Raw genomic sequence first — 13,137 nt, forward strand, 5'->3', positions numbered from 1 at the left:
TTTAGAATCTTGAGCGAAGTGAGGGACTCGAAAAATCACGAAATGTAAATAGCTTTGGTTTCGTACCGCACTTACAACTTTTCACCTCAGCAGAAAATAAACCATTTTATATCAGATATCAGTCAAATATTTTTTTAAGTTTTAAAGTCAAACACTTGTGAAGATTTAGATACCATGCAAGAGTACCGTACAAGGTGTATTTTCTTTTTGGATCAATGAGGGCAGCTACTGTTCTCTAATGCGAAGGCGGACTTATGGCGCAATTCCATTAGTCGATAACTCGTTCGGTATACAGCATACGGGGAGTCCCCGCAGGCGAGATAACAATCAATGAAAGTGGTGTAATTTAACTGGTCGGTAACTCGTTCGGTATGCAGCATACGGAGAGTCCACGCAAGCGAGATAACAGCCAATGAAAGATACTATTACTATTTAATTACCCGAATGCGGGCCCTGTGGCATGCGTTCCAGAAATTTCTCGCACCCCGAATGCGGACCCTATCGACTAATGAAAACGTTTCCCCGAATGCGGGCACTGTGGCATGTGTTCCAGAAATCTCTCGTACCCTGCATGCGGGCCCTATCGACTAATGTTATTGCGCCATAATAGTATCTTCTTTCATTGGTTGTTATATCGCCTGCGGGGACTCCCCGTATGCTGCATACCGAACGAGTTAACGACCAATTAAATTGCACCACTTTCATTGGTTGTTATATCGCCTGCGGGGACTAGTATGCTGCATACCGAACGAGTTAACGACCAATTAAATTGCACCACTTTCATTGGTTGTTATATCGCCTGCGGGGACTCCCCGTATGCTGCGCCATTAGAGAAGACCTTCCCTCGATTCCAGGTTAGGCTCCCCACAGACAGTCTTAAAAATTCATAATCTTAAAAAAAATTTGTATGCAAATTGACAGTTCAAACTGTCAGTGTCAGTTTGAACTGTCAATTTGCATACAAATTTTTTTTAAGATTATGAATTTTTAGGACTGTCTGTGGGGAGCCTTAATAAAGATTGGTATTTACACTATTTACAGATTTTAGAAAAATATTTTATCCTAACAGCACAGAATCCGGTAAGTCCTGTCCTGGAATGGATGGACATTAACCTGAACTTTCTACAGGTTGTATGTAGTCTGTGGGGAAAGAGTCGTGGAATGTATTGAACCCCATACATTTCACGACACTTCTCTTTCCGAACAGACTATTCATTTTCACCACACCAACTGGTAACGGCTTACTTTGCTATTCGAAAACAGATTCTAACTTGATATCTTGAGCTGGCTGGTAGAATTTACCTATACATGATGATTTTGAATCATGAATCCATACTAATATTATAAACGGGAAAGTGTGTGATTTTTTAAGTGGAGATAGTTGAAGGGATGGAGAGTGGCATAGGCTACTTTTGTCTCTTTCTAACGCGAGCGAAGCCGCGGGCAAAAGCTAGTATTGAATAAATCGATAGATTTAATTTAGTTTGATGTTTTATAGTCAGTATTTTGTTCGTGTTGGTGTGATGAAAAATTTTGTGTTTCACTCGGTGGCAAAGGTTGTTTAACCTTCGTGCCTTGACCCTCGCAACGCTCAAGATTCCACTTTTTGAACCACTCGCTACGCTCGCGGTTCAATACTGGAATCTTTCGCTTGCTCGGGTATCAATATTGGCACGTGCGGTTAAACAACAACTTTGCCCCCTTTTAAACAAATAACTATTATACCTGGGGCCCATTACTCGAAAGATACAAGCCTTGTATTACAAGTGCGCGAACTGTCAAATCGTATGGGTTTCCATGGAAACACACTTGTAATACAAGGCTTGTACCTTTCGAGAAACGGGCCCCTGGGGCCCATAAATGGATTAGATCTCGATACGCCATTATTTACTACAGTATCTCCGTCAGCAGAATTTAGGCAAAGCTAATTCTGGCGAATCAGGAACTAAATAATCAATAAATTAAATTGGTTTTCTTCACGAAAATCCTTAGTTGCGGGAAGGATAGATTAGTACATATTAGATAAATAAAATAAGACACATATTCCAAGCTAAATTTTTAATCAAATACTGCAATACAGGGATGGTGATGTTAAGTATGGTTACATTTTCTTAGCCAAAAGTTCGAAAATTATGTTGCAATACAATGTCATTAATAACCACCGCGAAGGCGAAGCACCAAATGCAAAGTAGACTCCTTCTGGATATTATAATCAGACAAGGTACGGCCATCCTCAAGTTGTTTACCTGCGAAGATCAAACGCTGTTGGTCTGGGGGGATACCTTCCTTGTCTTGAATCTTGGCCTTCACATTCTCAATGGTGTCAGAGGGTTCTACTTCCAAGGTAATAGTTTTGCCAGTGAGGGTCTTAACGAAGATTTGCATACCACCACGGAGACGCAATACAAGATGGAGGGTGGACTCTTTCTGGATGTTGTAGTCAGAGAGTGTCCGACCATCCTCTAGCTGCTTACCAGCAAAGATGAGACGCTGCTGGTCTGGAGGAATACCTTCCTTGTCCTGAATCTTGGCTTTTACATTTTCAATGGTGTCAGATGGCTCTACCTCTAATGTGATTGTTTTGCCAGTTAGGGTTTTAACAAAAATCTGCATACCACCTCGGAGACGTAAGACAAGATGGAGGGTGGACTCTTTCTGGATGTTGTAGTCAGAGAGTGTGCGACCATCCTCAAGCTGCTTACCAGCAAAGATGAGACGCTGCTGATCAGGGGGGATGCCCTCCTTGTCCTGAATCTTGGCTTTTACATTCTCAATTGTGTCAGAGGGCTCAACTTCTAAAGTGATTGTCTTTCCTGTCAATGTTTTAACAAAAATTTGCATGCCTCCTCGGAGACGAAGGACTAAATGAAGTGTAGATTCCTTTTGGATATTGTAATCTGAGAGTGTCCGACCATCCTCAAGCTGCTTGCCAGCAAAGATGAGACGCTGCTGGTCTGGTGGGATACCTTCCTTGTCTTGAATCTTGGCCTTCACATTCTCAATGGTGTCAGAGGGTTCTACTTCCAAGGTAATGGTTTTGCCAGTAAGGGTCTTTACGAAGATTTGCATGCCTCCTCGGAGACGAAGGACTAAATGAAGTGTAGATTCCTTTTGGATATTGTAATCTGAGAGTGTGCGGCCATCTTCAAGCTGCTTGCCAGCAAAGATGAGACGCTGTTGGTCTGGTGGGATACCCTCCTTGTCCTGAATCTTGGCTTTTACGTTCTCAATGGTGTCAGATGGCTCAACTTCTAAGGTGATGGTTTTTCCAGTGAGGGTCTTAACAAAAATCTGCATACCACCTCGGAGACGCAAGACAAGATGGAGGGTGGACTCTTTCTGGATGTTGTAGTCAGAGAGTGTGCGACCATCCTCTAGCTGCTTACCAGCAAAGATGAGACGCTGCTGATCTGGAGGGATACCTTCCTTGTCCTGAATCTTGGCTTTTACATTTTCAATGGTGTCAGATGGCTCTACCTCTAATGTGATGGTTTTGCCAGTCAAGGTCTTAACAAAAATCTGCATGCCACCTCTGAGACGTAGGACTAAATGAAGAGTAGATTCTTTTTGGATGTTGTAATCAGATAGGGTGCGGCCATCTTCAAGCTGTTTGCCAGCAAAGATCAACCTTTGCTGATCTGGGGGAATACCTTCTTTATCCTGGATCTTCGCTTTCACATTTTCGATGGTGTCAGAAGGCTCGACCTCCAAAGTGATAGTCTTACCAGTGAGGGTCTTAACGAAAATCTGCATACCTCCACGAAGACGCAAAACAAGATGGAGTGTAGATTCTTTCTGAATGTTGTAGTCAGAAAGCGTGCGCCCGTCCTCGAGTTGCTTACCGGCGAAGATCAAGCGCTGCTGGTCGGGAGGAATACCTTCTTTGTCCTGAATCTTAGCTTTTACATTTTCAATAGTGTCGGATGGCTCAACTTCCAAAGTAATCGTTTTACCAGTGAGAGTCTTTACGAAAATCTGCATATTGACTGCTGTAACAATAATAAATATTGTTTTAAAATAATAACACTAAGAATTTTGATAAGGAAAAGAGAACAAGTTGTGAAAGAACAAAGAAAATTCACGAACACAAAATGGCGTCCACTAATGTATTGATGACATGACATGGCAAAATACAAATAAAATCGATGTGGTCATTATTGTAGGGCAAACAGATTTAATAGTTTCTAAATGATAAATTAATAATCACGATTACTCACCAGGGATATATCCTTAATTTAAAATATAACTGAGATTAAATTTATAGATGATGTCCTTAATAATAAAACAAAACACAGCTGACAATATAAACGCTTCTACGACTTCTATATGAATGATTAAAAAAGTTAAAATCAATTCTTTTATACCCTTTTTAGGGTTCCGTAGCCAAAATGGCAAAAACGGAACCCTTATAGTTTCGTCATGTCCGTCTGTCCGTCTGTCCGTCTGTCCGTCTGTCCGTCTGTCACAGCCGATTTACTCGGAAACTATAAGTACTACAGTGATGAAATTTGATGGGAATATGTGTTGTATGAACCGCTACAAAATTATGACACTAAATAGTAAAAAAAAAAGAATTGGGGGTGGGGCCCCCATACATGTAACTGAGGGATGAAAATTTTTTTTTTCGATGTACATACCCGTGTGGGGTATCAATGGAAAGGTCTTTTAAAATGATATAAAGTTTTCTAAAAAACATTTTTCTTAAAGTGAACGGTTTTTGAGATATCAGCTCTCAAAGTCGTAAAAAGTATGTCCCCCCCCTCTATTTTTATAACTACGGGGTATAAAATTCTAAAAAAAATAGAGGTGATGCATGCTAATTAACTCTTTCAACGATTTTTGGTTTGATCAAAGTATCTCTTATAGTTTTTGAGATAGGTTGATTTAACTGTAATTTTGGCAGGTGTATAAATTGACATAATAAGTTTATTATATTTGCTGCTACGGAACCCTTTGTGCGCGAGCCCGACTCGCACTTGGCCGGTTTTTTTGCACTATGGTTTAGTTCAACATGGCAACACCTTAAAGCTTTCTGTTCACTGTGCAGCGTATCCAACATGATGTTATTAAATTAAATTAAATTAAAATTTATTTATTTCAAGTAACACAACTCATAATTTACAGTAAAATATAAAAAAAAAAAATACACAGACACATGATTATTTTCCATTTTCATTCACCCTTATTTTATTACTTTACCAACTTGCAGATATTTATTAATATTTTCATTTGGACTTTCATATTTATTAGATATAATGGTGAAATGGCCCCAAAAAAGGGCGCGATACTCAAATTTTCTATAGAACAATGAACTATCGCTCCTACATTACGCCCCCCGCGTTGGTCTAATCTGCCTTATCTGCCGCCTTTTTACGCTCCGCGCAAACGGATGCAACAGTTGCACGGCGACATTTTTTGTCTCTGTCGTGCGTCTAAGGAGTGACGACAGAGACAAAAAATGTCGCCGTGCAACTGTTGCATCCGTGTGTGCGGGCCCTTAGAGTTTTCAGTCAGTGACAAGATTTGCTTGATCGTTTATAGCAAGTTTCATTCAGTTTTCTTGTCTATTGATATTATTTTTGTTACTAGTAATATTTCAAATTGAACTGTCATGTCAAACAAAAGTGCAGATGAGACCAACAGGGGGGGCGTATCAGATTGAAATTTATTTATTGAAATAAATGAAAAATATTTGCCGTACATAAAGCTTCGTGTGGTAATTATGTTCAATGAACCCGTGTAATGTTATCTTCCGACAAGTAAATCTTCGGTTTGCTTTTATTGCCTCGGCTTTTTCGTGCGCTATAATCATTAGAGCATAAAGAATTAAACTACTGTAAACAAGTATATTTTTGTTTAAAATTGATTTGTGACCGATAAGTGATGTTGTGGCTAGTATAAATGAGAAACTGAAGTGATTGATGTTCTCACTCTCGAGTAGCGGTGCGGCGAAAAAATGGCTGATTTAATACGTGCCGTGGGGGCGCCGAACGGACCCCCTGTAATGCTAGGATCGCCTTCGACGGAGTCTGAGGATGGTGGCGGCGATCTGGCAGAGCTGGCAGCGGACCTTGAGTTGGATGAGGCAGATGGACCAAGTACTAATGGTTGGTTTACTAAGAAATCTATACAAAATATATGCTATACACAGTGTATGTATGTATACATATAACTTCGCTAGCTAAACTGATTATAATTAAAACAGTCACTTAATAGGCTGTAAATTACAACTACAGTTATATGATGTTAAGTTACTTGAAAGCCAGTGCCTATTTTAGTTAATCAGATGGAAGCACATAATTCAAATCAGTTTGCCTTCACAAAATTAGTGTTTGTATTTATATTAGACAACAATAGATAAACTATGTGTAACCAAGTATTCATCAATATCATGTTTACAAGATTCTAATACACTATGAGATAACAAATAACTGAGGACAAGTTTTTAAAGTATTACTTTAAACCACTTTTATTTTAAAGTTAATTGTAAAGTCATAAAACCTTTTTTTCATAAGTAACATTGCCATGTGTAGTTATTATTTTGGTTTGTTTGATAAAAGTATTACAAGTAATGTGCTCAACTTTGTGGAATATTAGACATAGTATTTTTTTGTATGTTTACTCAGGTGAACGGCAAGGGGTGCAAGCACCGCCTGAAACTGAATGGTACCATGGTCGCTTAGATCGCTACACCTCTGAGGAGAGGCTGTATGCTGCTGGCAAACAAGGCAGCTATTTAGGTAAGGATTTCTTGATTATCTGTTAATGTGTGTAATTTAACTGGCATCCTTAAAGTGCCAAGGCGGTGGCTCAAGATAGAAAGGTGTGGAAGGATCTTGTGGAGGCCCTGTGCACCTATGGAGTGCCTTAGGACATTCAACAACAACAACAACATAATTAAGGTTATATTGTTAAGTATTTAGCCTTTTTCCTTTTTTACTATTTTCTTGTTTACTACTTTTGATTTATTCTTTTCGCTTCAAGAAGAGTACCTAATTCTTAAATATATTAGCTATTTAACAAATCATGCAAATTAATTACTATTATAAACTATTAAAATTTGCATCTTTAGATAATTGTGAGTTACATGCATGTTTATATCTTTATTTTGAGATGTAGACCAGGGAAACTTGTGTTTATTGTACAAAGTTTTAAAACATACCTAAAACATTTATTACAGGGTTCGAAAATATCTGATATTTATGATATATATCGGATATATATAAACTTTGATATATATCGATTTTGTATGGACGGCATAGTATTATTTTGTTGCATTATTTATGAATACAACTTTAGATAAGGAAAATTCTACTAAAAAACGTAACCTAACATTTAGTAGAAAAACAGTAACAAACACAAAAAAAAACTATATTTTTAACAATGTCACATTTTCTTAAACCATTTTTGTGTTGCAATATTTGTAAACAAATGATAAATATCGGATATTTGCATCCATTGATATATATCGTCGAACCCCGCTTGATATACATATATCCATTGATAGAGGTATATATCCTCGAACACTGATTCCTCAAAGTGACCTCAAACTATATATCTCCCACATTACCAGCAAAGAAACTGAGTATGTAAACGAATTATTATATCTTATACCTTTAAACGAGCAAATCTTGTATATTTATTTATTTATATATATGATATACCGACGATCTCGGAAACCGCTCTAACGATTTCGCTGAAATTTGTTGTGGGGGTTTTCGGGGGTGAAAAATCGATCTAGCTTAGCCTTAGATCCCGGGAAACGCGAATTTTCGAGTTTTCATGCGTTTTTCTTTCGCGTTAGTAAACGTAAAATGTGGTCGTTAATTTCGCCGACCGCGCATCGGCTCCGCGTAGTTTAGTCGTAAGAAGTCGGTCTAATGTTCGCAGGCACAACGCGGGTGTCAGGGTTTCGAATCCCAGCCAGAAATAAAGTTTTTTTTTTTGTATTTATAACAGTTTTTTTTTATCTAAAGACGTGATATAATAAAATAGAAACGAGCGAAGCTCGGTCGCCCAGATATTAATGAATAAACAAATGTATTATTACCTCACACTAATGTAATAGGACTATTATGATTATCAGGAAAACATTAACAAATTTTTTCTGTCAGTTACTTTCCTGATATGATAACATTACTTAATTAACTATCACAAGTATAACAAGTGTTAAAATTGATAATGAGAAATAATTTACTACAACAAAATTAGGACAAAGTGCATATTATCCTGTTAGATAAAAATGTTACGACAAACACCCAAAGGCTAAACAATTATGTGTATTAAATAATATGAATTACAATAACTAAAGTTTACAGTAAAATTGGAACAGAAAATTATATATTCTCAGTCAACATGGTCTCCATCTCCATACATAGTAATTTAAAACCAACATAAATTAATACTATAAAATTTTACTTAAAAAATAGGACTAAAATGATACAAAATAGTAACATAAGTATAAACGAAAATTTTAAAACAAACCCTGACATAGTGGATTGATTTTCCTGAAACATGGCTAAGAACACTCCCGACTAATTCAGCTTTCAAACAAGAAAAACTAATTCCAAATCGGTCCATCCGTTCGAGAGCTACGATGCCACAGACAGACACACACACACACACACACAGACAGACAGACACGTCAAACTTATAACACCCTGTCGTTTTAGCGTCAGGCGTTAAAAAGCGTCAGAAGTTGTGTTGTTAACTTGCTGAATATATGTAAAATTTCAAACATCCAGTGTTCTATAGTTACTAGTAATGCTATAAAAATCTCAATCTGATAGCAACCTCCTTTTAATGTTACAACATTGTTTCATAACATAGTAGACAATGCTAACTAAATAGCAGTTCCCACACCATGAACCCATTATTATGCAATTCAATATGAACATAAGACTGTGGGACTTACACGCGTGACGCGGGGAAAAGATAAAAGGAGTGTGGAAACGTTGAACAATGTGACTTATCTTCCTTCCTTTATTTTATTTTGGATAAATGTTATCATTATTGCAGAACTGTTCTGGGAATCAAAACTTGATAATCTTTGGATTCTTTGGGCATGCATTTAGCAACAGACGATTCTCGTTTTGTTTAGTCTGTCTGATTATGGATCTCACAAGTTGCTAGTAGGGTATCACGAGCGATTGAGCGGCGATGTTTAGTTAGAAACAAAGACCTTTACAGGGGACAGCTCAATCACATTTTTTGCCATACGAAATTAAACCTTATTACTGAAACAGAAAGTCGATCGTATCAGACTAGCGAAAACGGTCCACATGAGAGGGCATTGTTTGGGCTGGTGTCCCTCTCGCACGTGTTGCCAGTGTTAATGAGGTTCCCATATTAGTAGTATTTTTATCTGTATATTACCTGACTTTATAACTTCTTATTTTATTTAAATGTTATATTCAAACTAGGGTTTCGATATATTTCAAAAAATTAGAAAATAATTATAATGTAATTATTTTGATGCCAGTAAATCAAAGATTTGTATAATTAAAAAATACTTTCAATTGGGTGTTAGTAGATTTAGTAGTAACTTTGAAAATTGACTGGTATCCCCAATTTATGACAGTGATGACGTCACTGAATAATGTTGACATTGTCAGCAAGTGTGAGAGGGACACCAGCCCAAACAATTACCTCTCATGTGGACACACTTTTTGACCTAACTAAACAATCTAGTTTAATAATTCTAAATCTATGGTTAGAAATAAACTAGTTTTTTAAAGGTGCGCGGGGCCCGAGGGCCCCGCGGTGTTCTTTTTTTGTTTTGCTTTTTGTTTTTGTTTTTGAGCTATGCTTATGCTTTTTGTTTTTGTGTTTTGCTTATGCTTTTTGTTTTAGAGCTATGCTTTTTTGTTTTTTTGCTTTGCTTGTTTGATTAATTGCTTGGGAGCACTCTCTGCCCGCAGCTCGGCCTGCGGCCTCGCGTGCTTGGGAGCCTGTCAGACACGCTCCGGGCCTTCGGCCCTCCGCGTAGTTACTGTGGGGGTTGTAGGGAAGTTGGAGCTTAAACACGACCCAATAGTAAAAGTGTCTTGAGAAGCTCACGACGGGCCTGCGGCCTGCGGCCTCCGGCCCGTCGTTTCGCTTCTCTAAGACACTTTTACTATTGGGTCGTGTTTAAGCTCCAACTTCCCGATCCGCCGGCGAGCCGATCAGGGACGCTCCGGGCCTTCGGCCCTACGCGGAGCTCGGCCTTCGGCCTTCGCTTGGTTTCGAAGCTCCGCGTCGGGCCTTCGGCCCGCCGCTTCGCTTGTTAAGATACTTTTTGTTATTGTTTTGCTTGGGAGCACAGTCTGTACGCAGCTCGGCCTGCGGCCTTCGCGTGCTTGGGAGCACTCTGCCCGCAGCTCGGCCTGCGGCCTTCGCGTACTTGGGAGCCTGTCAGACACGCTCCGGGCCTTCGGCCCTCCGCGTAGTTACTGTGGGGATTGTAGGATTTGTAGGGAAGTTGGACCTCCGGCCTGCGGCCTCCGGCCCGCCGCGTCGCTTTTTAGACACTTTTACTTATATTTTCTTGCTTGGGAGCACTGTCTGTACGCAGCTCGGAACTTGGACCGGAGCAATGACCGTCGGGCTGTAGAACGCTCCCTCAGGCTGGTAGGGAAATTTGACTTTGTCCCCTCTCGCCGCCGTTTTTGACTTTTCCAAAAATGTTTTTTTCTCATTTCTATTTTTGGCCCCCGCTCTTACCACGTGCCAAATTTGAACGCGCTCGGACCGAAAATAAAAAAAAAAAAATTTCAAAGTCGGCCATTTTGAAATTTTGTAAATGCCATTCGATGGACTTCAGATAACTGTACAACATTAGTTTAAGCACTATTAACCTTTTTCCGACCGTTACGGAGCTATGGGAATTTTAAAAAAAAAACCTCCATACAAACTGGTAGGGAAATTTGACTTTGTCCCCTCTCGCCACCATTTTTGACTTTTCCAAATTTTTTTTTTCTCATTTCTATTTTTGGCCCCCGTTCTTACCACGTGCCAAATTTGAACGCGCTCGGACCGAAAAAAAAAAAAAAAAAATTTCATAGTCGGCCATTTTGAAATTTTGTAAATGCCATTCGATGGACCTCAGATAACTATACAACATTAGTTCAAGCACTATTAACCTTTTCCCTACCGTTACGGAGCTATGGGGATTTAAAAAAAGGACCTCCATACAAATTTCAATTGGCCTTCAAAGGGCGCCATTTTGAATTTTTCAAAATTTTCTTTTTGTATACTAATCTTGGGGTGGCTGTCTACCCGTGTGCAAAATTTCAGCGCGCTCGGACCATTTTGAAATTTTTCAAAAAAAAAGTCGGCCATTTTGATTTTTTTTTTAATGCCATTCGATGGACCTCGGGTGACTGTATAACATTTGTTTGAGCACTTTTCACTTCTTTGTACCGTTACGGAGCTATGGTAATTAAAAGAAAAACCTCCATTCAAATTTCAATTGGCCCTCAAAGGCCGCCATTTTGAATTTTTCAAAATTTTCTTTTTGAATACTAATCTTAGCGCGACCGTCCACCCGTGTGCCAAATCTCAGCGCGCTAGGACCATTTTGAAAATTTTCAAAAAAAAAAAGTCGGCCATTTTGATTTTTTTTAATGCAACTTTTTTCTACTCGGATACCTGTATGACATTTGGTCGAGCACCCCCGGCTATCTCTTACGGTTTAAAAGTTGCCATACAAAATAAAAGTGGCCAGTTTTCCCACATTTGTAGCACTTTTCAATTTTTTTTTATTTCATTCGAATCGAGGCCACTTGGAGATTCTATGACCAAAATTTGAGCTCTCTACGACAAACTTGAAAAATCGTCAAAAAAAAAAAGTCGGCCATTTTGAAAAAAAAAAAAATGGTGGCGTCAAAAACTGCCCAGGGTCCTCTATGACATATGGTCGAACACTCCCCGGCTAACTCCAGCCGTTTGGCCAGGCCGTCCAACATTTTTTTACCGGAACCGGTAGACCGACGGTCTGATCTATCCGGGGTCGCAGGACCAAACTCTATACGACCACACCAAACACTGCCACCTTCAAATCCCCCTTCTGCCCATTTTTGGAAAAATGTCAGTCGGGTTGTAGCTTTATATTATATAGACTAGTTTTTTAAAGGTGCGCGGGGCCCGAGGGCCCCGCGGTGTTCTTTTTTTGTTTTGCTTTTGTGCTTTGCTTATGCTTTTGCTTTTTGTTTTTGTGTTTTGCTTATGCTTTTGCTTTTTGTTTTTGTGTTTTGCTTTTGCTTTTTGTTTTTGAGCTATGCTTTTTTGATTTATTGCTTTGCTTGTTTGCTTTTTTGCTTTAGCCTTTGCGTGCTTGGGAGCACTCTCTGCCCGCAGCTCGGCCTGCGGCCTCGCGTGCTTGGGAGCCTGTCAGACACGCTCCGGGCCTTCGGCCCTCCGCGTAGTTACTGTGGGGGTTGTAGGGAAGTTGGAGCTTAAACACGACCCAATAGTAAAAGTGTCTTGAGAAGCTCACGACGGGCCTACGGCCTCCGGCCTCCGGCCCGTCGTTTCGCTTCTCTAAGACACTTTTACTATTGGGTCGTGTTTAAGCTCCAACTTCCCGGTCCGCCGGCGAGCCGATCAGGGACGCTCCGGGCCTTCGGCCCTACGCGGAGCTCGGCCTTCGGCCTTCGCTCGGTTTCGAAGCTCCGCGTCGGGCCTTCGGCCCGCCGCTTCGCTTATTTAAATACTTTTTGTTATTGTTTTGTTTGGGAGCACAGTCTATACGCAGCTCGGCCTGCGGCCTTCGCGTGCTTGGGAGCACTCTGCCCGCAGCTCGGCCTGCGGCCTTCGCGTGCTTGGGAGCCTCTCAGACACGCTCCGGGCCTTCGGCCCTCCGCGTAGTTACTGTGGGGGTTGTAGGGAAGTTGGAGCTTAAACACGACCCAATAGTAAAAGTGTCTTGAGAAGCTCACGACGGGCCTGCGGTCTGCGGCCTCCGGCCCATCGTTTCGCTTCTCTAAGACACTTTTACTATTGGGTCGTGTTTAAGCTCCAACTTCCCGGTCCGCCGGCGAGCCGATCAGGGACGCTCCGGGCCTTCGGCCCTACGCGGAGCTCGGCCTTCGGCCTTCGCTGGGTTTCAAAGCTCCGCGTCGGGCCTTTGGCCCGCCGCTTCGCTTATTTAGATAC

The 13,137-nt window shown here is 40.3% G+C and overlaps 2 protein-coding genes across 3 annotated transcripts in view; one reads left to right on the forward strand and one right to left on the reverse strand.

Moving 5' to 3' along the window:
- Positions 1-2,043: 2,043 nt before the first annotated feature.
- LOC125233803 (polyubiquitin-C) lies at positions 2,044-4,347 on the reverse strand. Of its 2 annotated transcripts, XM_048139918.1 has the most exons (3): positions 4,218-4,347; positions 3,072-3,989; positions 2,044-2,843 (listed from the first exon to the last, which is right to left on the reverse strand). In XM_048139918.1, exons 2-3 carry the CDS (start codon positions 3,979-3,981, stop codon positions 2,152-2,154), a joined length of 1,602 nt encoding a protein of 533 aa, XP_047995875.1. In that variant the 5' UTR covers positions 3,982-3,989; positions 4,218-4,347; the 3' UTR covers positions 2,044-2,151. The 2 variants fall into 2 exon arrangements, with proteins under 2 accessions (XP_047995875.1, XP_047995874.1); XM_048139917.1 differs by having other exon boundaries at positions 2,044-3,989.
- A 1,301-nt stretch (positions 4,348-5,648) lies between these two features.
- LOC125233802 (ras GTPase-activating protein 1) overlaps positions 5,649-13,137 on the forward strand; it is a 28,221-nt gene continuing 20,732 nt past the window's right edge. Inside the window, exons 1-2 of the mRNA XM_048139916.1 lie at positions 5,649-6,107; positions 6,627-6,740. Of these exons, the coding sequence (XP_047995873.1) occupies positions 5,957-6,107; positions 6,627-6,740 (265 nt within the window). The 5' untranslated portion in view covers positions 5,649-5,956. The remainder of the gene's footprint in view (positions 6,108-6,626; positions 6,741-13,137) is intronic.

This window comes from Leguminivora glycinivorella, chromosome 15 (assembly GCF_023078275.1).
Source record: "Leguminivora glycinivorella isolate SPB_JAAS2020 chromosome 15, LegGlyc_1.1, whole genome shotgun sequence".
In the NCBI taxonomy this organism is placed as follows: Eukaryota; Metazoa; Arthropoda; class Insecta; order Lepidoptera; family Tortricidae; genus Leguminivora; species Leguminivora glycinivorella.

Bases quoted from the DNA above. Each gene is read 5' to 3' on its own strand.
- LOC125233803 (XM_048139917.1), bottom strand. From the start codon at position 3,981: ATGCAGATTTTCGTAAAGACTCTCACTGGTAAAACGATTACTTTGGAA.